General features: G+C 41.9%; 1 protein-coding gene across 1 annotated transcript; it reads right to left on the bottom strand.

Annotated features, from left to right (window-relative positions):
- Positions 1 to 255: 255 nt before the first annotated feature.
- On the bottom strand, positions 256 to 24,718 carry LOC131265503 (uncharacterized). The gene is made up of 8 exons (XM_058267775.1): positions 24,643 to 24,718; positions 15,652 to 16,066; positions 13,281 to 13,474; positions 9,530 to 9,651; positions 6,490 to 9,444; positions 4,445 to 4,585; positions 2,184 to 2,355; positions 256 to 2,117 (listed from the first exon to the last, which is right to left on the bottom strand). Exons 2-8 carry the CDS (start codon positions 15,696 to 15,698, stop codon positions 1,939 to 1,941), a joined length of 3,810 nt encoding a protein of 1,269 aa, XP_058123758.1. The 5' UTR covers positions 15,699 to 16,066; positions 24,643 to 24,718; the 3' UTR covers positions 256 to 1,938.

Here is a 24,718-nt window from a genome sequence, read left to right as displayed (position 1 = left end):
CCTAATACGTCTTCTATGGATAGCTTCTCCTCTGCAATTGAATCTTTCTATTGACTAACTTCAAAGCCTGGCGCAATCAAGAACCCTTCTTTGATCGCTCGCCGCAATGCTTGCATGCCCCCTATGTTCTGTCCGCTAGCAGCCCCAACTATGGACAGTAAATCCTCTCGCACACCGGATGGTTCGGTCTCGGTTGAGATGTGATAAATGTGATATTGTCACCGACTTAAAAAAGCAGTACAAAAGGGATACAGTTTTAAATGTATAAATATGTGTATATTAATTAATGTCCACGGTAGCGAAGAAAGGAAGGAGGACCAAACAAGATTTACAATTCAAACTGCATGAAGAGAACTATTCCTTCAAAAAGTTCCTACTTCCCATCGCTTCCAACAATGGATACTACTACTTTGTGGCGCAGTTTTTTACCGTTTCATGGTTACATTGTTTTTCTCTATCCTATTGTTTAGTCCGTAGTCTTTTTTGTGTGTTCTTTTAGCCATCATTCAAGTGGCAATTGATGAGCACAAGTACTTTCACGACCATCTGCCCAGAAAGAAAGCCGGATCCTTATACTTGCATTTATTTATGTAGGTTGTGTATATGTGGGACGACTTCGTCTTAGATGTGCCTGATAGTTTCGTTCCAATACATATATTTCTGTTGCTCCATCGCGCGTTTCGTTACACAATAGTACTATAAGCTCTAAGTCATCTTGTTCTCTTTGTTATGCGGACTGTGAAAGTACATAAGCACGACGAAGTTCCTATTCTGCTTCCGCTGTAGAGCCAGTGTTAGTAATGTATTTATGCTTACAGATTTAGGCATATGATAAGTGTTTTTATCCTGCTTTTCATCGTTTTAATTATTTTTCATGACTTCAATTTTTTTAAAGTACCAACATTGCAAACGAACGCGTTTGCTAACAGTGGTTGAAAACAAACTTTTATCACAAAAGCAAAAATAAGCTCTGAAAAAGGCGATGTAAATTTCAACAAAGTCTTTCAGCCGACACCGGTCCACTATTTCGGAATTGAAGAAAATGGACACCATTTCATTCTTCCTCCTTACGGTGTACGGTGGTTGACTGTTTGCAAATAACCAGGGTTTCACAAAATCACAAATATTGCACGGGCTTCAATAATTTTCAACAAAAAGATTTCGTTTGTTACTGAATTAGTCGGGATAACAAGAGTTTGACAAAAAAAACAACAAATTGATTCAATTAGTTTACCGTACCATTGACAACTTTACTTAGAAACTTTCTTCTTTCGTGATAATTCAGTTCCAAAGGGCTCTAATAGTAGTTGCGATAATCATCTTTCAAAAGCAACAAGTGTTAGAAACATTCAGTACCTTAAAAAATAGTATGAACGCATTCGATTGGTTTGCATTAACTTTTTCCATTCCTTTTTTATCATCACACGCAATGACGGTATAAAAGAAAAGAAAATCAATATCTCATTATTCTGCTCGCGCAGATGGAGATTCTGCGAATACCTATACTTCAGTCGGGAAACAAGTTTTTCTTTATCAATACGGGTTTCGTTAAAATATTATGAAGCTGATGCGAATACTCAAAGAACCTGTTCAATATATATACATGAATATATAAAAAACGGTTCAAAATCTAAAACTTGCTTCATTCTCATGTATCGAAAAGTACGTTTGTTTAGGGTTTCATTATGAGGTTTCAGTTAAAAATTGTAAGAAACAAAACAAAAGCATAATGGGAAAAATACTTCAAGGGAGGGAATACAGATGATACTTATCGGTAGCTAAATACAGTAAGGCAAAACATAAACGACGGCACTCGGTTGATGACTCGGGCTGTGTTTCGGCGTTGATCGTGGCTCAACAGGCAGCCAAGAGTAGTTTGCTATTTGACGGGGTTGATGCCTTTGCTATGGCCATTCGTACGGGGCGGGGTCGACACTCTTACCGTCGGATGTAGCTGGTTGGACGAGGTAGGCCGCTGCGCACCGACGGTGGTCGTATAGCCGACGGTGGCCTAAGGCCGGATGGTTTTGCTGCACCGGTTCCAGCCGTCGGTTGCTTCAGTCCAGAGCTGGGCTGTAGTGACACTGGTCCTCCACTCGTGGCTTGCGAGCCCTCACCTGTCGCCCCGTGAAGGTAAGTGGTAAGTCCGGCTGCACCGGTCCCATTAAGTTTCGTTAGCATACCGTTACTGACGCCACCGCCACCAGCGCCCGCACCACCGCTGACGTCTTCGATACTATTGGTTCGGGTGGCACTGGCAATAGGCAGATGAGGTTGTTGTACATTGTTCGCTATGCTTTGACTATCTACACGGTACAGACTGCCTCTAGAGCTAGCGGATGAGGATGAGAGGCTCTACACAGGATCACACACGGATGACGGACGATGTGGAAGAATAAGGAGCGGGGTTGGTAGGTGGACATCCGTCAAGGGGACGCGATTATAAAAAGGGAAAAAATGAAATACAAAAAAAGATATGAGTACAAAATTCAAACATTTACGAATATCTTATAGCTACAGGGATTGTTTGAAATGTTGTAGAGAATGCACCACCCAATCTATACAAAAAAGAAAATAATTGATTTTCACAAGTGACCCCAATCAAACATCTGCTGTATGTCACGCCTTTTGGCGCAATTGGTGGGCTTTTACCAAAATTCACGTGTTTATAAGACACTCCCAAGAGGAAAATTAAGTCATACAAGAAACACAAACATAGTAGTACACAAATAGTGTGATTATTTGACAATGAAAGGAGATATATTTAGATAACTACATGATCATCTGTAGAGTTTGCAATCAAAAGCAGCTTAACAGCATAATAAGAAATCTTATGGAATACAAGTTCATTTTTGATGACGATCGCCAAGGAACCTCAACAGCTCGTTGGCGAGCGTCATCATTCATAATCACGTTAGTCATGAAAATGAACATTCATTTTGATCGTTTTTTGTATCATTTTTTTTAAGCGACACGATCTACTAAGCACATTTAAAGCATAAACCATGCAAGAATAGTTCTAAGGTAAATTAACAGAACAAATGTGGGGTAAACTACACGTCATACTAATTCATACGAACACGAAAATAAAATTATAAAAATGGGGATCCGTATGAGATGGAAAAGTTTGAAGCATCGCTAAAAACTCGTGGCTGTAAATTATCAAAAGTCACAATCCATAGTAAAATTGCATATTTTAAATATAATTTTTAAACAAAGCCTTTGTTACGGGCGGACGATAAGTCTCGCTCAACATAAAAACATACAAAATTTCAAAAATAAATTGAAGTCATAGCAAAAGGTTCGATCAGGTTTAGGACGAATGCAAGGAGCAAAAACAAACTGCGATTACCGCTGTTTAGCATGAAAGGAGCGCCCAAGTCAAATGTAGATTATGGACAATGGAACGATAGTTACTTTCGGTACCAAGTGCAATCGATGACCAAAATACACTTGACTTCCCGGTACGATGCATCGGGAACGAGAGCAGCATACTTGCAACGACAGCGTTTAACGCGTGATGCATCAGACTTATTCAAGTGTGAGAGGTTAACAGGGAACGCGAGATCGGTTACGGTTTATGATCATAATATTCTTATCACATATTAGAAACGATATCAAGAAGCGTAATAAGCACGGTCTGGTTAAGAATCTCAGCGCAGCTAGAATCAAACAAACGAAGATTTAAGCTGTTTATGAAATCACGTGACGAAACTATACTAGGGACACATTTCTCACAAGGAGAAAACGAGTTGATTAGAAGGATGGATCGCGTAGCAATCTGATGGAGGATCAAACGTTGCTCCCATGCTGCGCATGTAATCACAAATTCTACAGCGAGATCTTCTATCTCGTTCAGACTCTTTAGATAATGGGAGCAGGACTTGTATATTAAATGCTTTCAGGGGTCCGAGTCCGAAACTAGCTAGTTCTATTGGTAAAATCTTTTGACTGAATTTCCTCAAGTTACGGCCCGGACCTAAATTTATTGCAAGATTTTCCTCCAAGGACTCTTTCTAAAGAGTTTCTTAGAGCTTCCTCCTACGTCGGCATAGCCACAGTCACGGCTCGGACCTATGCGCTTGAAACGAGGACCAAAGGTGTCGTGTTGAAAACGACCAGCGTCGCAACCAAATCCACTTCGATACAGCTTTTGTAACTAAAAAGTAATTGATCAGAGCAACAAATAATGCTCCATAAAATCCTATAATTATATTTTAAAAGTTATGTATCCATAATCTGTATTTGTGGTCGTAACTCTTCTTATTATCTTTTTTTTTTTGCATTATTCATTAAAAATAAAACTAAATTTAGTTCTTACTATAAACTATTTGTACACCTAGGTAGTTAACAAACAATTACATTCTATGATACTGGTGTGTCATGAGAAAACATTCTATTGATTATGCGCAGCGAATTTTCACATTTGGAAAGTACTACTCACATTGATGGACTCGTTGTCGGAATCCGGGTGCTTACGATGGGTGCTATAGCTGAAATATCCTGATGATGGTCGAACCAGCCCGAGCCGGGACGTTTTGGCGATGCCGCCGGCTGCTGTGCGCATTTGTACGCCACCGGAAAGCTACAGTGGCCAAAAATGGAAACATATACATACATATATTGCAGCATGAGGTATTAGAATGCTTCGTTTACTAATTATTGTAATTGAATTTTGGTTGTCTCAACGAGACCTATCAATACCGTTTGATTCCTAAAGGGGAAAGGGAGCGTAGCTGATTTCCGATTGCAGTTGTGTTATGGGTTTAAGGATTTTTTTTAATCAGGTACCGCCGGGAGTGAGGGAAAACTTGAAAAAATAGTAAACCATCGTAAAAAGCTAGTGGAATCTAATCAGAATAGTGTTATTTTAGGAAAAATAAAATTGGTATACTTTCTTGCTTCCAAACCAAATTATAAAAACATTGCATAACAAGAGGACATTCAAGAACAAAAAAGGGGGAAAGGGAAACCACCCAAAGCCCACAGAAAAAATCTACAATTTGTATGTAAAACATATATAATCCCCCTCCCCTCCCTCCCCTCCACCATACCAGTTGAAAGCAATGGGAAGCCAAAACCAAAACCCGAAAATCAATTCGCTGTTAACACGGGTTGTTCACCGTTTTCAGCGCCTACTAATGGTAACTAGAAAAAAGAAGCCCAAAAGAAAGGAAATCAACATAAAACATCATAAATACAAACGAACACGTACAGTGGTGGTGGTAGTAGTAGTAGTAGTAGTGGTAGTAGCACTGAGAGCAGCCTGATTTGCCATCGCAGGGCCGGATTGCTGGTGGCCGGACAGTGATTGATTTGTCGGTCGCATCAGCGGTAAGCTGGCACGGCCCGCCGGAGAAGCAACTCCTTGGCCCGACATCCTTGCCATGGGCGACTGGTGCAGTAGTGATGAGCGCTGCTGCTTTGAGGTGTTACTTTTCAGCTACAAAACGGACACAGTACCGCAAAATGGGCGATCGGTCGCGCATTAATGTTAGTGCACACGGATAAATTAAATCAACAGCAAGGAAAAAGAAACCACACACAACACACGGCCGGTAGAGACGGACAGGACAGACCCTTCTAGGAACCCCTTCTGCCGAAACATTCACCAGTAACCACACGGAACCACGGATACCCGCAGCCGTTAGCAGCCAGAGATGATCTTGTCGGAGGCATCTAGGGCATGGTCTGAGCGGATTTGGCGCCGGTCGATGCAATGTGCGATGTGACGAATGAGGTGCGTGCGTGGTGGATATAAGAATGGTTCACTGATGGGTAGGATAGCATATGTGTTTTTGTCTTCTTGTCCTAATCCTTCCAGTCGGAAAAGATAGATTGACAAAATCAAACGTAAAAGTTTGTTTGTATGATACATTAGAATGGAAAGAATGTATGATACATCAGCACGGTAAGTGCAAGGACACATTTTACTTCAACGCCCTAAATCGTTTTGACATTGGGCAACATGTTAAACTTGTTTGGACCGTAAAAATTTGAAAACAATTGATTAATTGATTCACTAGATTCGAAAACGTTTGGCGAATAAAAAGAAAGTTAATTAAGAATTTATCATCGCTATGCATTCAACATTTAAAATTCAATCCGTTATTGCGATTTCGATTCTCTACAGAAGACAATCAACAAATAAGGTAAAACTGCTTTCTGATGCAGAGCTAAAACCAGCTTGCATTGATCTTCAAGAGAAGTTCCTTCATATTATGGTAATTTTATGTATGTGTGTAGATTTTTGGTTAAATTACTCTTTTTAATTACTCAGCAAATGTAAATTGCAAAATGATCAAGCAAACTCGTAACGTAAGCAAAAATTAACGAGCAAAACAGGAAACACATTCACGACACGCAAGTAATAAATTGGAAACAAAATAAATAACTGGGAAGGTCGATGAGGTCGATGAGGTTGGTTTTGGTGGAGATGAGGATGAAAATGGCCATGAAAATGATATTTATCGCCCCAAAAGAATGTACCTCCGTGTTGCTGGAATTGTGCTTGAGCTTCAGTTGCAGCGCAGATGAACCGTGTAGTTTCGAGAGGTTGCTGCTGGATCCGCCATATCCACTGCTTTGTCCAAAGGTAAGACTATGATAGGACTTGGACTTTGTTCCCATCGGTGACTTCAGGGCTTGGGGTGGATTGGACTGCTGTTGCTGCTGATACTGCTGGTTCCGTTGGTTTTGCAGGCCAAACTGCGAGTATCGGCCCGTCCCGATGAGTCCACCGCTTCCACCGCCCAATTTGGACATTGTCGCAAGGCGGGATGCCGGTGCTTGTTGTTGTTGTTGCTGTTGAAGCGATGGTTCCTGGTGATGCTGCTGGAAGTAATCGTCCTCACGCTGCTCCAGGCAATCCGTGGAGCTTGATTTGTGGCCCAGCGGTAGCGTAAGTTCCTTTCGCTGGATACCGATGCCGTGCGGATTCGTCGCTCCACCGGCACCATAGACACGTGGCTTCGTGAGGGTACTACGGAGTCTGCTTTCACCGAGCTGACTGGGTCGAACCAGGCCCGACTGTGGTGGGGGTATTGCTTGCGGTTTCTTAAACACATCATCCTCATCCTTGCGGAGGTCAGTCTTCATCGTTAGGTTCTGATTGCCACCGGCGAGAAGCCTACTGTTCATTCCCGGTACGCCGGCGCATTTTTGTGTATTATGATCCATCTTGCTGAAGGCACTACTGTTGCTATTATTACCGGCCGAGACAAACTGCCCATTGGTTTCGACACCACCGAGCGGTTCCGCCGCCTGCCCGAGCTCCTGATCCACATCGGGAAGGGCCGGACCCAGTGAATCGTCTCGCTTTCGCCCCAGGCGTATCGTCTTGAAACGATCCCGGTTTTTGCGATCGTACGCTTCTACCTCACTTGCAGTAGAAGCGGGATCGGCCTCTCCCCCGGGTGTCTCTTCTGTACCATTTGTTACCGTCGTGTTGATCTGTTGCTGCTGTTGCTGGTGTGGTGATAAGTTTAGGTGAACGTCCTCATTATACCTACTTCTGCGGTTTAACAGTCTATCGCTTCCATTCGACGAAGACATGCTCTTCGTTATCGAGTCGGCCAGCTTATTGTCCGATGGTTCCAACGTAGCGCCACTACCATCGAGGGGTGCTTGCTGATGCAGCTTACGCTTCATCTCATCCTGCTGTTGCTTTTCCAGATTAATCCTTGAGTGACGCTTTTTGATGTTATCGAGCGACTGGCGAAGCTTGTCGTTTTCGCCCGTGCGCCGCACATCCGCCGTCAGCGATTCAAGCATCTCATCGAAATCGATCCCACTGTGTTCACTTTCCATTATCGATCTCTCGAACAGCTCAAAGTGCTGCTGCGAGATACGCTTTTCTGTCTCCAGGAAGTTTGCCATATCGGGTCCACCACCACCAGTTGAAACCCCAGTTGCCGTCGTCGCTGCCGGCAGGGATGGAAGCCGACGGATTTGAACATCGTAATCGTCCGTTTCCAGATCGACCAGCATGTCGGTAGCGGCAAGCGGCTCATCGGTGGCCGCATCGAATGTCGCGTTACGCAAGTCGTGTTCCAGGTTGCGGCTGCGACGAATGGCATTTCGACCACCGGTAATACTCTTCCTACCAGGTACTATGCTGATCGGAGAGATGTCGGGAATTGCTGGAATTCCTTTCATCTGCGCGTAGGGTCCATGGAACGGAGTGGATTGAACTAATTGGGAGCTGTCTCCGTTCAGCACGGACATCCCGTTTGGTGTATCCTGGCCACGCGTCCGTTCCAGTTCCGTACCGTCATCACCATTTTCTCCGATCGTTGGCGGCCGCAGTGGACTATCTTCCTGGATGTCGGCGGCAGTTTCCTCCTCGAACGTTCCATTCCGAGGCCGACGCTTAAAGGTACGACCGTATGGGATGGCTGGAGGTGGTGTGACAGAAGATGCCGCTGAATCAATATCAATATCTCCACCATCTTGGGTGAAATTGATCAACCGTACGTCATCTTTCGTGATCGTTCGATTAGCTCGCACAAACGTACCGTTGGACGCCGCCCCACCCACCTGCTCGTCTCCAACGATTCCAAAGGTACTGTTCATGACAGTGTGCTTATCACCGCTGGTCGCCGATGCCAACTGACCGTCAAATGTATGCTCGTTAACCGGTAGCACCGGGCAAGCATCCAGATCGACGTTCGGTAAACCCTCAAATGTTTGGTTCAACGAAGACCGTGGTTTTCGGTAGGTGTTGAAATTTCTCGGTCGCCGCGCATCATACGTTCCACCGCCATTGATAAGCGTGCGGCCTAGGCGAGTCTCTTCGTCCAAACCGGCCGGTGGTTCGGCCGGCATGTGAAACGTTTCATTTGCCGGTGCGGAGTTGGTCGTAACCGTCGTGTTCCCGTCGCCGGCGATCTGCGGTGCCAGATCGTCCTCGAAGGAAGACTTACTCGAACCGGCCATCACGCCCGAGGCGCTTCGATCACCAGCCTTTCCCAAACCACTCTCGTATGAGTTCTGCATCGTACTAACACCCGACACGCTCTCGATCGCGTTCAGGTCCGTGCGGGAAATGTTGCAGTCTTTCGTGAGCGTACTTTCGTCGTCCAGACAGAGGTTCTCCAACCGCTGCCGGTCTTCGATCACGCTGTACAGGTTGTAGCCGTTGTAGCTGGCGTTCGCCACGGTAGTGACGTTCAATCCGCTTGCAGCCGACCCATCGTCGCTACCGTTTAGCAGACAACCGACGCTGCTGAAGTCACCGCTCGTGATCAGGCTGCTGCTGTTCATGATCCGATCGTTCGTCGAGTACTCCATCGAGTTCATGATCGAGCACGGGGGCGATACATCGTTCAGCCAGCTACGCTGCATGAGCAGCCGGTTGCCGGTGGCCGATGTGGCCAGGGCGGTCGGCGTCACCGGGCCTCCGATTTGGACGTTCAACAGGGGCGATGATCCGTTGCCTGCCAGCTAAAAAAGGGGACCAAACCAAACACAGGAAGTACGCGATTAATAAATAGATTCTCCTGGAAGAAGATGCGTTTTATTTACCAACCTCATGCTGAGACGACGAAGAGAGGCCATTACTGTCCGTCGATATGCTGCTACTGTTGAGCAGGCTTGACTCTAGTCTTTTCTTCGGTCTCGTGAATGTTCCCGTGTCGAGGAATCTGGGACCTAAAACGGAGCAAAAGAAGTTAAAACAAAATTAATATCCAAAATATACAAATGGGTTTGTTAAATTGAATGAGTTGTCGAAGGAAATTAAATGTGTATGCTTTCTTTTTGTAAAAGTTTCACACAATCGAGGATGGGTGTAATTAAATACATCCTATCAAATTTCATGGCCTGTGGGGTCAGTTAATGTATCATGAATCACCAATTAGGATAATCTCTAACTGCAATGAACGAAGTCGAGAAGGATTAATGACTCTCGGGCGAATACAAACAATACTTACTGCTACCGTTTGTAGCCAGTAGCTGCTCCTTCTCGCCCAGTGTATTATCGCTCTCGTCACGCTTGAGCCATTTCTCGTCATAATGACTCATATTATCACACTCAGAAGCTAGTTTATCTATGACAAAAATAAAATATTTTTTAATCACTGATTGTAGTGAATGTTTCAACTATTATAGCATTACATATACAGAAAAGTTTTAAATGAAATGCTACAATAAATGGATCACCGATCGCTATAAACTCGAATTCGAACTGCCGGTTATAGCAATAGCATTTAAACTCTACCGTTCTAACGCGCTAAATAGTTTGATCTTTTTCCGAAATATTTTTCATTATTATCTTCTAAAATAGTATAAGTAAGACTCGACAAAGGAACAACGTTTGTGCCATAACATTACAATATTGGTTTCAAACAAAACATGCCAATTTCGTAACGTTTCATATAGCTTTTCAATCGATTAGATTTTGACTTAATATTTTTACATTGGTCGATTACAATGAACTTATTTGAAATGTGTGCCAAAATCATCAAATAAGGAAAAAAGTTACCATACCAGGATGACGAATGACTTGAAATCGTAACCTAACTGTAAAGAAATAGCTACGATAAAATGTACAAAAAATAATAACAACCCGACTCGATTAGATTTTTATTGTTCTCATTCCATTTCGTACCTCGAGAATGCCTTATTTTAGCACGTTATCGATTTAGGAAACAACCTAAGTGCAACCCCTAACTGGTAGAGGGAAAAAGTTCTTCGCCGTTCCGTAAATTGCTATATTTGGCAGTACCTCCGTATGGGCACCGGAACCAACGTTGCGCTGCTATCACCTATGGCGGACGGTCCATCAATCAGTCAGATAGCGAACCCGATATAGGCATCCGTTTGCAAACCACAATCAGCTGATCGGTTTGAAATATAGCAAAACGGAAACCGCTGGTACCTTCCTTCCCCGTCTACAGGAGAACGTTAAACCAGGCATCGAAATGTCACCGTGGCACGGTAGGAACCGTAGCTGGGCGCTAGGAATGCCACCGTGTGCGCGAACCGTTTGACGGGTTGGCAATAGTTCCACAATGGATTAATTGTCCGTCCGCCTCGACGCCGACACTCTCGACGAACTGGCACCGCTTTTGGCGCGGGGGTAGTCGATTTCCATTTTCTGCTCGCGACCCAGGGCCAAAGAATTAACCCGGCACCATAAAATGGGCGGTTTGCAGGGAGCTGGAAAAAATTTCAACCCCCTGTGTAACTGTGTAAACTGCGAGGGAAGTTGCTTTGCCAAGTATGGAACCAAGAGCTGCAACTTAATGCCCGTCACATTCCCTTGCTGTGTTTTTTTTAATTTATCACTTTTCTCCCCAAGTAAATTATACACTTTGAGCAAGGGAGTGTTTTATGTTAGGTATTGTATTACTAACGCAACACCCACTTGAATACTTCAGTATTGTTTAATCTTACTTTCGAGATTGACAAATAAAATAATGATACAATAAAAAAACGTACAACTTCAAACTGGTTTGCCTCTGTCGTATGAATGAAACTAAGAGTACTCCAGGTACAGAAATCGATACGATCCAAGAACGAGTTTGATTTCCTTCGCCGGGGGCAGCAGGTTCGATGCGGTCAAGAAGGACACCGGTACGCGATAACCGAGCCCTGCCGAATGATGCCGTCGAGAGAACGAACAGTCTGCAAAACCATGGTGCCAGCATATGATGAGCTTTGCGAAGCTGTTTTCGCTCGAGCCCACGGATTTTCCAACACATTCGCAACACCTCTCTCGCACGCTGGAGATTGTAGGTTTTTGCAGAGGCGTTTAGCAATTCGTTAACCTTGGTCGGTGACGCTTCGGCGAAGGCCCGTTGCCACCGTAATGGCGACCAACAAAGAACTGTCGCGAAGAAAACAAGTGTAACCATTCGAAGTCTCTTAAGCCACTCATTGGCAGGTTAATGATTAAAGCATACAGTTTGGCTCGATTACTGTAGCTTTATCAGCATGTTAACGATTGTCAACACATTTTATTTATTATAATTGATTTTAGTCGAACTCGCATATAGGTTTATCAACATTATAAATCTCACAAAATCTCGGGGTCCGCGACAGCCGAGCGGTAGCGCCGGTTAGAAAATCGGCCCATGAGCGCCGGGGCTCACCACCTCGACGGCGTGGGTTCGAATCCCATCCGAGACCGGACCCTCCCCAGTACGAGAGGACTTGACTATCCACGTACAGCAGGGAAACAAGTCGGGCAGGCATGACCATGACCAAAGAGGTCGTTACGGCCAAGAAGAAGAAATATAACAAAAAATAGTTTATTCTCGCGTGTACAACATCACCGTTGAATCGCAGTATTTTGACCAAATTTGCTTTTAAAAGTGTTTTGTACCAATTAATCTTTTTATGGAATTTTCGTATGCTATCCACAAGTTAATCGATCAAATTACTCCGATTTTTTAAGGAGAAATTATGCTATTATCGCAATCGATGCTTTCGTTTTGTTGAAAGTATCGTCACTTCGATCATCATTTATTACATAATAGTCATATATAACTAATTTTGAATTGACAGAAGTTCAGGTCCGTAGAGGTAATGCAATGCAAAAACAGAAAACTTTTTTTGAAAAATATTGCAGCATAATAAGCCAACCAGCTAATGTGGCACATCAGCATCAATAAATTTAAGATTATTTATATGTAACAAACACATAATCGGCCTGTTTCAACTTCATTTTTATCGAATCATACTATAAATGTATACATTGCATCCAGTTTCTGTAGAACCATTTAGTAAAGCTATAATATGTACCTAAAAACCAATCCATTGATGGTGCTTCTGCTCATATTGAGCGAAAAAAATGATTATACACACACTAGTATACAATTTGTCAGATCTAATATGAATTTAACTAATCAAGTTACAATAAAAGTCTTTCATTAAAAAAATTTAGACAATAAAGCTAGAGTTACTAGTTTAGACTAGATAAAAAATAAAGCTAGATTAAATAAATGTTTTACAATGAACGGAAATAGTTATTGAAACCACTTTTAAGATGCTGAAACAGATGGAATCGTAAGTTGCTTTATAGAAACTTTAGATTTTAGTATTAAAGGTGGCTCATAGAATCTGGACGCGTGTGTAAGCACACATACTCAATATGCTTGCATGCAATGTTCAACAAAGCTGTCTGGAATTTGTTATTGTATCTGAAGCAATAAATAATGTTTATATCAGTTATCTTAAATATAGCGAAAACAATGGAAAACACACCGAAAGAGAGGAAAAATCCCACAGAAATTCGTGACCTAGGTGAGACCTCTTCAGTTGGGGGATGAAGTTACCTTGTTTCAGGCTCACGCTGGCATCACTGCCGAAGCTCTGGTTGATGAGGGTGTTGCCACCGCTGCTGTTGTTGCTGGCCCAGCTGTTGGTGGAGGCCGGCGGTTTGTTGTTGCTGCTGCCGCCGCCGCGTGTTTCCCATTGTTTCAAAATTGCAAACACTTCATCTTCATCAATCCATTCCGACTCGAGGAAACTGTGGTGGTGGTGGAAGAAAGGAATTAAAAAAGAAGGCGGTTTAGTTAGAGGCAAAAACAAGCGTAAGTCACTTGACGAAAACAAAGCGAAGGCAAGGGAGAGACTAAGATGTTGTTATGTTGCACAAGCGGCCGGAGACGCTGGTTTAACCTCAATCCATAATAAGGGTAGTATCCGCTACCATCGCACATCGATGTACAGCAAAGCAACGCCGGTCTTGCATATCCCATTGCGCTTCGGATGAATGCATTGCGAAAATAAAAACTGTTCGCATCGCACTATAAACGAACTTACATCTTCCATCCGGTATGGCCTAGTTTTTGTTTTATGCGAAGCAAAAAAAAACATTCCTCCAAGACGGAAAAGCGATAACATAATCTCTTCGGCATGATAGCGTTATTAGATCAGAAAAAACTATACACTCAAACAATGCTTACTTTCCCGACCTTCATCAACCGATGTTCACGTTACACTGATCGACGGTAAATGGAAACAGATGGAAATGGATAACGTAATTGATGATGATGATAAGTGTCATACTTCCGAATGAGCCTAAAGTTTAAAAGATTGCTGTAGAGTAAATTATCTGTTTTATGAACATAAATTTATGTGGTTGCAAAACAACAGCTAAATCCTGTTTTAATGCTCCCACAATTTAAAACAGTATATTTTGATTCACCATAAAAAACTCGGTTTGTTCAATGAATAAAAGCAATGCAATTGTGTTTAATTGCAACATTAAATTACCATACGCTATTTGAAATTTCGAATCGATAAGAGTGATTCATGCAAAAGGTTACCAACTGCGGTTTCTTTACACACAAGGAAAAAGGTAGAACAAATCCCTTACATTGGTGGAACCTTGCATACTCGCAGATGTGATTCAAATTAAGTTATTTCGTATTATCCGACATTAGTCAACCATGGCGAAGAATGACAAAACTGGTGGAGAATAAAAAAAATCTATTCAAAGATCAATTGCTTTGCTCGCCACAATAGAGATTTTATGGAGATGAATTCATTTGCCTAGCAAAACGCGGTACTCTTATTATCTTCCTTCGGTCAATAAAAGTCCCAGCACAACATCTAACATCATTGTCGTATCGGATTTCATAAGCGAAAATCGATCGAACGAAGATGCCTCGAAGGCGCTTCGCACGGAACAATGAGCCGAGCGCAACCAGTACCAGACTGGTATGACACACCCGGAACGTAATGTAATGGACGAGGAGACCCAACCAGTCATGGTTGCTGTATACTACAGTAAGGAAGTATGCGCACAGAGGAGTGCCAAATGGAAAGCGCACGGAATTTTGAAGGTAAAAAACCAGAGGGGGAAATTACTCGATTACTAGTTTTAAGCTACACTGGTTGAATAATTGAACTCCTAATTTGAAATCAAATGATTGTTATTGGTTTAACCTGAATGCTTAAGATAATTCTATATGAAACCATACGATGAGCATCTCCGGGTAAGTTATGCATGTTGTCTGGAAAACTATATATCGGATAGTGGAAATTAGAGTTTATTTAGCTAACCTTTAATTCAATTTTTCATAATCTATTATACATTTTAGCTTTTTCATGTATGGAGTTTTGTGAACACTAAAAAATTCGACCAATAATAAACCGTCGATTCTGAAACTTTACACATATTAAGTTTAAGCACTGCAGATGTTGATGAAGGTTTGTTTGATCGCTATTTTATGATAAAATCATCTAAATTTTTCAGTTGAAATTCAATTTTATTAACATAAACGAAAACAAGCATGTACACACGTGTCAATGTGTATCCACCAAAGTTATACAACAGGGTTTATACAACACGGGGAACCCGATAAAATATCAACCATTTGAAATAACGACATTGTAGGTATTAAATTAAAACATAATTTTCAAGTAAAGGGTAAAAAACGTAACTATTTTCTGAACCCTTTCTTCACCAAGCATCGCCGGGGCATCAAGCTAGCATATTTACTATAAATCAAGTTTTTCAAACACGTATCCTTACACAGCTATGAACAATGCAAATAGATAACTAAAAATAAAAGGAAGTCGTAGAATAGAAGAACTTCTTTGGAACAAACGATCTAGAATAAAATCATAAATTGGTTCAAGTCATCCAATTATTTAAAAACAAATACTTTTTAAATCGAATAATACCCGTAAACTTACCTCTCTGGTATTAACTCATCGCTACTGAAACTATCCGATACATCCATTTTTTCCAGATGGTCCTGCTAATCAGGAACAGGATGTTGTCGACCCTATCGGCACTTTCACTGCCAATTTCCGCCGCAAGCCACCAACCCTCCTGCCGCCGATGGTAGGATGCCACCTTCGGTAGAACGAATTTTCTCCGTTGCTGCGTTCTGGCATATACGGCAACGGGCAAAAATCGTATTCCACTAGTCTCGCCACACTGTTTTCACTTCGATATGGATTAGGATTTCCTTTTGCTTCTTTTTTATCGCACTGTTATACTTTTTCACTATTTTTCATGAGACTCAAATAGAAAAAAGACTGCTGATTGTGCAAACACTTTCACGCACAGGAACTTGAGTTGAGGAGCTAGATACATAAAATTCGGCTGCGAATAGTGATGAGCTGTTAGATTTAGCTGATTGTGAAAACAAATCATAAACTATCTACATATTTCATTCTGCAATTGTCAACGCTTCCTACGATTCCCTAAGAAACCATTTAATGAAACATCATAACGACCAACTACTCTTCTCTGCTTGTTTGACTATAGCTTCTCTGTTTGTTTGACGGACAGTTTGCTAAAACTATCCCAAGAAATAAATATGGAGATCTTTGCTATAACCTAAATTACAATCGAGTGGGAGAAACCTGCCTCAAAGAAAGGGTTTCCCTTTCCTGAGCTACGATACAAACAGTGATCAATTTGCTTACGAACGAAACCACCATCCACCTGAAAGTGGGAAGTGAAAAAGTAAAAGCTTCGCTTGATTCGGCTGAAGTACGTAGTCGCCAATGAACGGCTGGCGATTGATCGATCTGCATAAGGTGACAGTTCCGATGGTTGCAACAGGAAAGAAAGTGAAAAAAGGGAAGCAGAAAAACGAATGATGTAAAATGTACATCACAACCCAAAGCACGTGTCGCTCGGTAAAAATTTAACCATAGACCTAATGGCGGCGTCGTAAAGACGTGATCGTATCGCTTGAACCATAGGGATGGTACAGCGGTGCATTCAACCAGTGTAGGCCGAGATCTTTGTCCAAACAATTATTCGAAAAAAAATCTTATTGACTATGACAATTAGTTATATTTTTAGAAAAGTGCACACCTGTGTTACAATATAATGAAATTAAAAACAGGTAAGTGAAGACTTTCTAAGACGAAATTTCTTCTCTGCATTATTATTTGTTGTATCTATATGAACAATATTCCATCTAGGGCTGTACCCCTTATCCGGCGGTGCGAAGTAAGGAATGTTTCATATCGAGGTTACTAATTGAAATTATAGCGCCAATGAAAGCAAGCGTAAGAGGCTAAAATCAAGACGTGCCGGTACCAGGCAAACCGGGAAAGATGGTCAGAGCTGTGGGAAGAAATTGAAGTTGGTGGTAATGTTTGTTCCAATTCAACAAAACTGTGCCCTGGTGGTTTACCCTCTTTTATTACTTTAAATTGAATTAATGTCTTTATTTTGAAACATATTCAAACTCGGAGAAACTCGGAGAAGAGATTTGGAGAAACATTCTGAACAATCTTCTTGTTGAAAAATAACGCTTTGGGACAGGCAATTTCCTCTTTCACTAAATTCCAAAGCAACCGGTTGCACTAACCATGAAAAAGGGTTCATGACAGAATCTCCCATTTCATTCTGCAATGCTTGTTTTACTTGTTTGCTAACAGCCCACAAACACCACACAAACAGCCCAAACAGCCCGCATTGGAGAAAAAGACAAATTTAACATCTGCTTTGGACAACATAACTAATTAACTCTTCGGGGGCATGTAAACAACTTCAACGTTTCAATTCCACTTGGAAAGGCAGCACCAGCTTAATCCGAGAGGTAATTAAAATTATCAATGCCCTTTCTCCGCGTCCCGATGGAGCTGTGGCATTTTGGGAAGGCTTACTACAAAGTCACAGTTTAATATTTTATAATTTTAAACATACAGACACCAGACATTGAACATTCTCCAAACTTTACTTTTCTAAGATTAATGCGGAATTGGAATAGGAAGAAAATAAAAAGATACTTCCGTTAAATCAAAAGAAAGAATCTAAGAAAATCGATATGCAATTGCACAACGTAAAACGCTAAATCATCATGGAAAAATACCTATCTATAGTATTAAGGGCACGGTAAACGAAGCGTAATCGCTGGTCTCTCGTGTATCGTCGATATTCAGGCCAAGCGTCATCTTTGCTTTGTTTATGTTTTGCAATTTGGTAAAAATGGCAACATTTCTTGAAGCTACTGCTATTATTTTGTTGTTTATTGTTAAAAATACAAAAACTGCGCTAAATAATCATATAAATTTGATAAATAATTACGATGAATGAACTATTGATTCGTTTGTTTACGTACTGACAAGATTACGCATGCGATTATAGGGTAGGTGAGCCAAAATTCTTTTTGACAGATGGACCAGCAGAATAACACGATTACGCTAGCGATTACGCTTCGTTTCCCGTCCCCTTTACATACACTGGGCCCAAAGTTAATCCGGACGCTCAAAAAATGAGCATGCGTCCGACTTTGTGGTCGATTTTAGAGTACTTAGAATTGATAACAATGATTTTTGTTCATTGCATCTTCTTGGTGCACCTTCCTTCGAAGTACGTGCAAAAAGAACGGTGAAAAAAATCGTACCCAAGCGGCGCTATAAACAATAGAGTGGAAAAAGTCAGAATTTTGACGGCCAATCGCAAAGTCGGACAGTTATATTTCATCGTAGTTTTGTTAGCTAAAGTGGTGTGTAAGTTAGTTTCGACACTTGATATTTGTTATTATCGATGCAGAAGGCTCTTGGGCATCGTTAGAAGCACTCGGATGATTCGATTTATTATATTATTGAAGTTTTTATTAAAACATGCGTCACACTACTTTGTTGGAACGAAACATCATAATTTATTCATCATAACAATGGAAAAAGATGCCAAAACACATGAAATTAGACTTACATTAGCAAACTAACAGATTCAGACATCATTAAAAGATATGAAACTTCAAAAAGTATCGTAAAATATCCAAAGAACTGCTCTTTGCAGCACACAATTCGGGAAAGGAGAGGAAGAACCAATCGATTCAACCCATTTACTACTGCCGTAGATCTAAAAGAAACTGTACTAAAAGTGTTTGTTAAGTGCTCTAACTATTAGAAACTATTTACATCGGAATGGGCTGCATGCTAGAACCCCGGGAAAGAAATCATTAACATCGGCGAAAAATCGTAAACTACGATTCTGTTGCTAGAACTGATGTCGATAAAGATAATGATTTTAGGAACATATTATATCAATCTACGTCGAAAAGATAGCTAAAGTTAAACAATCATGATATTTTGTGCAAGTCCTGTTCACAGTTGACACAAAAATTCGCAATTTTTTCTCAGATGGATGGCGATACAAATGGTGCGTTCGAGGGAAAGGGTTTAACCAAAACTGTCCGAGTTGTTGAACGTTCCTTAATAATATGAAAGTGCATGTAGGCTAAAGGAATTGGAAAATTACATAATATTAGGGGTAGTAGATGAGAATTAGTAGACGGACAATAGTAAATGGGTTACATCAAATGGTTTTTCGAATCATTCCCTTCCCTCTCCTGAATTGTGTACTGCAAAGAGCAGTTCTTTGGTGATTTTACGATACTTTTTGAAGTTTTATACTTTTTAATGATGTCTGAAATTGTTAGTTTGCTAATGTAAGTCTAATTTCATGTGTTTTTAAAAACTTTTTCCATCGTTATGATGGATAAATGATGATGTTTCGTTCCAACCAAGTAGTGTGACGCATATTTCAATAAAAACTTCAATAATATAATAAATCGAATCATCCGAGAGCTTCTAACGATGCCCAAGAGCCTTCTGCATCGATAATAACAAATATCAAGTGTCGAAACTAACTTACACACCACTTTAGCTAACAAAACTACGATGAAATATAACTGTCCGACTTTGCGATTGGCCGTCAAAATTCTGGCTTTTTCCGCTCTATTGTTTATAGCGCCGCTTGGGTACGATTTTTTTCACAGTTCTTTTTGCACGTACTTCGTAAGAAGGTGCACCAAGAAGATGCAATGAACAAAAATCATTGTTATCAATTCTAAGTACTCTAAAATCGACCACAAAGTCGGACACATGCTCATTTTTTGAGCGTCCGGATTAACTTTGGGCCCAGTGTATTACTATTTTATCAATAAATTGTATATTTCTGCCTTGTCTTGGTAGATGAGAAAAGGAGGATCCAGAGCAACATGTTTACTATATAGTGGTAAGTGGAAGGCGAAGAACTAGCAACTCTAAAAGCTTCTTTTATAGCTCTTTGTCGGACCCGTTCAGTTAGCGATTTTTGAAGGTTCATGGATACAATACGGAAAGAAATGGTAGAAGGCATTACCAAAAACTGTACTGCCCAACACTTTCGCACTCTGGGTAAGTTGCACTTCGGAGAGCGTATCATTCACTTCTTTAGCGTTTCAAAAATGTAGTAACTTTTCCTTGTATGAAATTTCTCGTGCGATTTGCGATTTTAGAAACGAACAATTTGTTTTCGTTGGACCAACACCTCTTATTCAAAAGGGCCGGGGCAACCCGGTCGGGCCGAACATTGCGATCGCAAATAGTCGAAAAGGAAATCGACCACAATACCGTAACGATTCCCACCGGTGCGTTCAAAATCACTCTCCTGCCGGCCATTGTAGCGCATCGGAAAAAGTCGGTGATGCGGTAAAAATTCTCATTGCCCGCCGCAATGTTGACGCGGAACGGCCGGGAAGTGTAGTAGGTAGGTGGCGGTCGAATGGTTGTCACGAGGGTACCGCCTTTCGGCGTGGCACCCGCTTCCGGTGGACATGGGAATCTTGTGTGGGTCATCACATTTACACCGGGCAAAGGAAACCCAAACACAGTGTTGTGTGTTCGGCGGTGGTTCCATTTCGACGTGGAAGTAAATGAAAGTAGCTTGCAGAAATGGGCTGAAAGAGTATGAAGAGAAGTGAAAACTCCAAAATAAAGTATTCGGAAGGTGTTGGAAAGGCTACGTTTTGGGAAGGTCAAATGAGTAATCGTCGGGTATTGCAGATTTTTCCGTATTGAAATCGATACCAAACACATACTTTTTTGCGAACATTTCTGTGCATTAATCGATGGTGAAATATTTAACTTACGGATTACAAGTACCAACAGTTAAGGCTATGCTAATCCGTGGCATGGGGACCTCACAAACGAGGATAAACAGGGCAGAATACAGCGGGCCATATTTAGGTGAACGGACGAGTTTACCACCCCGGGGGGAATGTGGAGGTCTACAGTGCGACATATAATAAACTTGCGAAAGTCGCTGCCAACCTGCGTCCGGGAGGTTGGACGCCTTGTGGCCGCCTGTGACGTTTCTTCGTAAGGGCACTCGGTGGTAATGTTGGAATCATGATTTGTTTTTCTGCCACTTTTTCCTACTCCACGCACACATATTGCGAATCGTCACCGAATGGCCAATAGAGTAGCCACCACAAAGGGGCCACCGGGTGAACGGAGTCAACTTCGTATGATTCATGTTTGGTATGCATGCAGGCCTGAAACTGGATGATGGTGGTGCCATTTTTCGGTTTGGATTCGATCGTTAGAGAGGAATACTCCCTGAGCAGGGCGCGTGGGGAAAAATGGGGGTGGGTAAGAGGTAACAAGAACCAACGAGTGGTGAAGAATGGTTATTTTTAGGCAGTCTAAACGAGTCGTTCTGAACAGAGCGTGTTTATGTTGGGATGGGTATGGGTTAAGATGTCTATTTTAGCGTTTATAATAAACTAATCGTTTCGTTGCACTGCGCTTTCTGGCAGTGAGTTTAACGATTGGAAATAGTTTAGTGTCTCCATAGAAATATAACAAATTTTGAAATATTACATTAGAGAAAACAAAAAGTCAGCATGGTGAATGGAGGAATGACAAAAAAAAACTTTTCTTATTAAAACTAAACATTGCATCGACGCAAAACATTCTAAATAGTTGGATTCCAGCCAAATGACAATCGGAATGCGTAAACTATTGCCAACGTATTGCGTGGCGGAATGTTGAAGAGAAAAAAAACTCACTCGGCATAAAATAGGCGACAGATCGACAGATTCTCTTTTCACGGCGACAGGGTGCTAGCTAAACCGATCGTCCAATGATTCCGGGCCAGGCGTTGTTGTTTATGGCTCTGGTTCAATGAAACCGCAAATATGTATGTACACAAAAGTGCATTGCTCCAGTTGGCAGCGAGCCATTCGGTTTAGATAACCGCCGGGAGTGATTTAATAGCAGGAAAACTACCATAACACGATGAACATGGTTGGAGTACAAAATCAATGGGAGCAGCATGAATCAGAATCATGTTATGTTATGGAGGGAAAAGTTGAGTTTAATATATAAAATTCAAAATTCTGAGGTGTATATTATCTTTTCTTCCTCGACTAACTGTAAGTTGTTTATCCGATGTGCAAGAAAATAGCTGATACCTAGCTGGCCCGACTAAAATAGACTCAAACCACACCAACGACAAGAGTTGGAAGCAGAAGATCCCTGTCAAGGACGGTTCCGGACAGCGTGATTTCCCACAAAGAGAGCCCTGATAAGGAGGATAAGGAGATATCAGTTCTCTAGGATATAGTATATAGTTTAATTATGTACAATACGGCCCGTACCGTGAAAATAGAAATAATAAAAAAAAAGAAAATAGCTGATCTTCTGCTGTATAGTTTCGTTCCTTCCAGCTTGACGATTTTGATAATTTAATGTGTTGAAAGTATTTTCAATACCTTTCTCCAACCTATTATATCATTTTTATTAAGTTTGACTCATGACGAGATGAGACCGCTTGACTTGGCAAAAGATGGAAAAGCGTTTCTTGTTGAAACGTGAAAAACACAGATGAAAACGGCGACATCGCAGCGTGAGACAGGAAAGGGTCGATCAATACTATTTTTCCGTCTGAAGTTATTTTACACCGGAAGCGTATAATGGGCCCCAAGACGAAAGTCCTTTAACGTTTTATTGTTTTGTATTTTGCAAGATTCGTCTACTTGCTTAACAAATTGAATAGAATCGAATTACCATCGTAAATGGGGAGACTCTTCAAGTTAAGATGTGATTTAGGATTAAAACTAAATTCAGTATTTTCGTGAAAATGCTTACAACCATTGTCGTTTTATACAAGTGGCCAATTACTTTTAGTATTGCTATGATGACAACTCCCAAGTCCATTCTGTTGATTCGCATCACGCGGCATCGGAAAACCCGTCCTAGATGAACGTGCCGACGGTAGACTGCACCCTGAACTTGTGAACTACCGCCGCAGCACATACCCATCTGTGCGCTTCCATCACCTCAAACACCCCGAAAGGAGGCGGCTTTCCGAAAGGTGGAAGTTGAAAAGGCAGCCGACGAAAGCGTTCAGCATGCACCCCCCAAACGGTGGTGACCTCATCGGCGGGCTGGCGTGGTTTCGTGCGTTCACTGCTGCCGATCGACCCGGATGATGTTGATGTTCGTGTGCACGGTCCCAGCGCCAGAGTACCAAACTGTGGAGCCCCAAAGACGACCGTCGTCGTCTTGGTAGTCGCATTGGCTTTCTCTCCCCGGGCAAAACACCTCAAGGCGAACGGATAGTCGTCGAGCGGTGTATATGTGTATATGTGTGTTCCATTGGCGGATGCATCGCCATAGTAAGCGGTGATGGTTTCTTTGGATCTAGGAAACCAGATATACCGATGATTGGTGGTGGCCCGCAAGAAGGAACATCTTCGCACCATCTTTAAACTCCCTTTGGCTACGATGCTTGGGCACTGTGCTTCTATGCTGACGTGCAATAAGTCGAAGAAACCAACGGTGTGAAAAACTCTGTCGCTAGGGTGAAGAAAACTCCGATCGAAGCAATGGTGCGAGCTGTTCTGACATTTTGCTGTGCTCTAATTTCCAAGATGTTTCTGAATTTTCTTACTGGCCGTTTTTACCCCTTTCCTGAACAGGACTGGGAAGCACACATGACGAAGTAAAATATTTATCTTTGCACCTAATTGTGACGTTGGTCCTCGAATTCTTTTCGAATGGTTACGCTGACGAAGTAAGCTAACGACTGCAAGCATTGGCTTTTGTAAATCAAATTGAATTTCCCTTTTGTTCGACATATTTGTGCAAAGTTTAGCTGAGAAAGCTAAGAGAAACAGTTGGTCAGTTTGCATGAAAACAAATAATGAGTCAACCTCATTTGTTACACATGCAAATTTGTTTTTTTCTGCAACCTATTTTAGCAGGATAAGGGCATGGCTTGCTTCGTAAGCAAAACAAACCGAATATTGGCAAGAAAGGAAACAATTAAATTGTCGTAGCGTTAAGATGTGGCTGTGGTCCAGCAGAGAAACATGGCGAATATTCGATGGAGGAATGGTCGTCTGGATTCTGTCATTGAACTGTCCGCGCCGTCCCCATCCCCCGTTTCTTCATCATATCCACAAACACAAGGCACACATAAAGTGGCTACGGCCATTTTACTACGATTTCTGCAAGGCTTAATTTAACCACACTAATGCTCTAATCGCGACCACTACACTTTCGCAGGAGGGGTGCGGTTGGTCTTCACATCACTCATTCATAATTTTATCTTCAATTCTTTTATCACTTCATCAAGTCACCAAACTGGATACCGTAGGCTTATCGCAAACAGGGACGTTTTGTGTGGACGGCACTTTTCCCCACTTTTCGTGCCTTATTCAGCTAGCCCACACATGTATCGCTATGCACTGCTGCCCACATTCAATTTCTAGAGGAGGTTTCACAATGCACTTTCTACTGTGGACAACAATCGCACACCAGATCGAGTGTCACGATAGAACAGAACAGTCGCACGCTGACGCAAACAGACTATTTCAGGATTCTCTTCCGCCATTGGGAAGGCCATTCATGCAGCCAAAATGTCGACGCACCATTAATCACCTTCGCATTGCACAAACGGACAGGAGGCGCGACGTACGCACTGTGAAAACGAACCGAAAGTAAAATAATAAAACAC

The sequence above is a fragment of the Anopheles coustani genome, chromosome 2, assembly GCF_943734705.1.
Source record: "Anopheles coustani chromosome 2, idAnoCousDA_361_x.2, whole genome shotgun sequence".
NCBI classification, from domain to species: domain Eukaryota; kingdom Metazoa; phylum Arthropoda; class Insecta; order Diptera; family Culicidae; genus Anopheles; species Anopheles coustani.
This window is presented reverse-complemented; position numbering and strand designations above follow the sequence as displayed.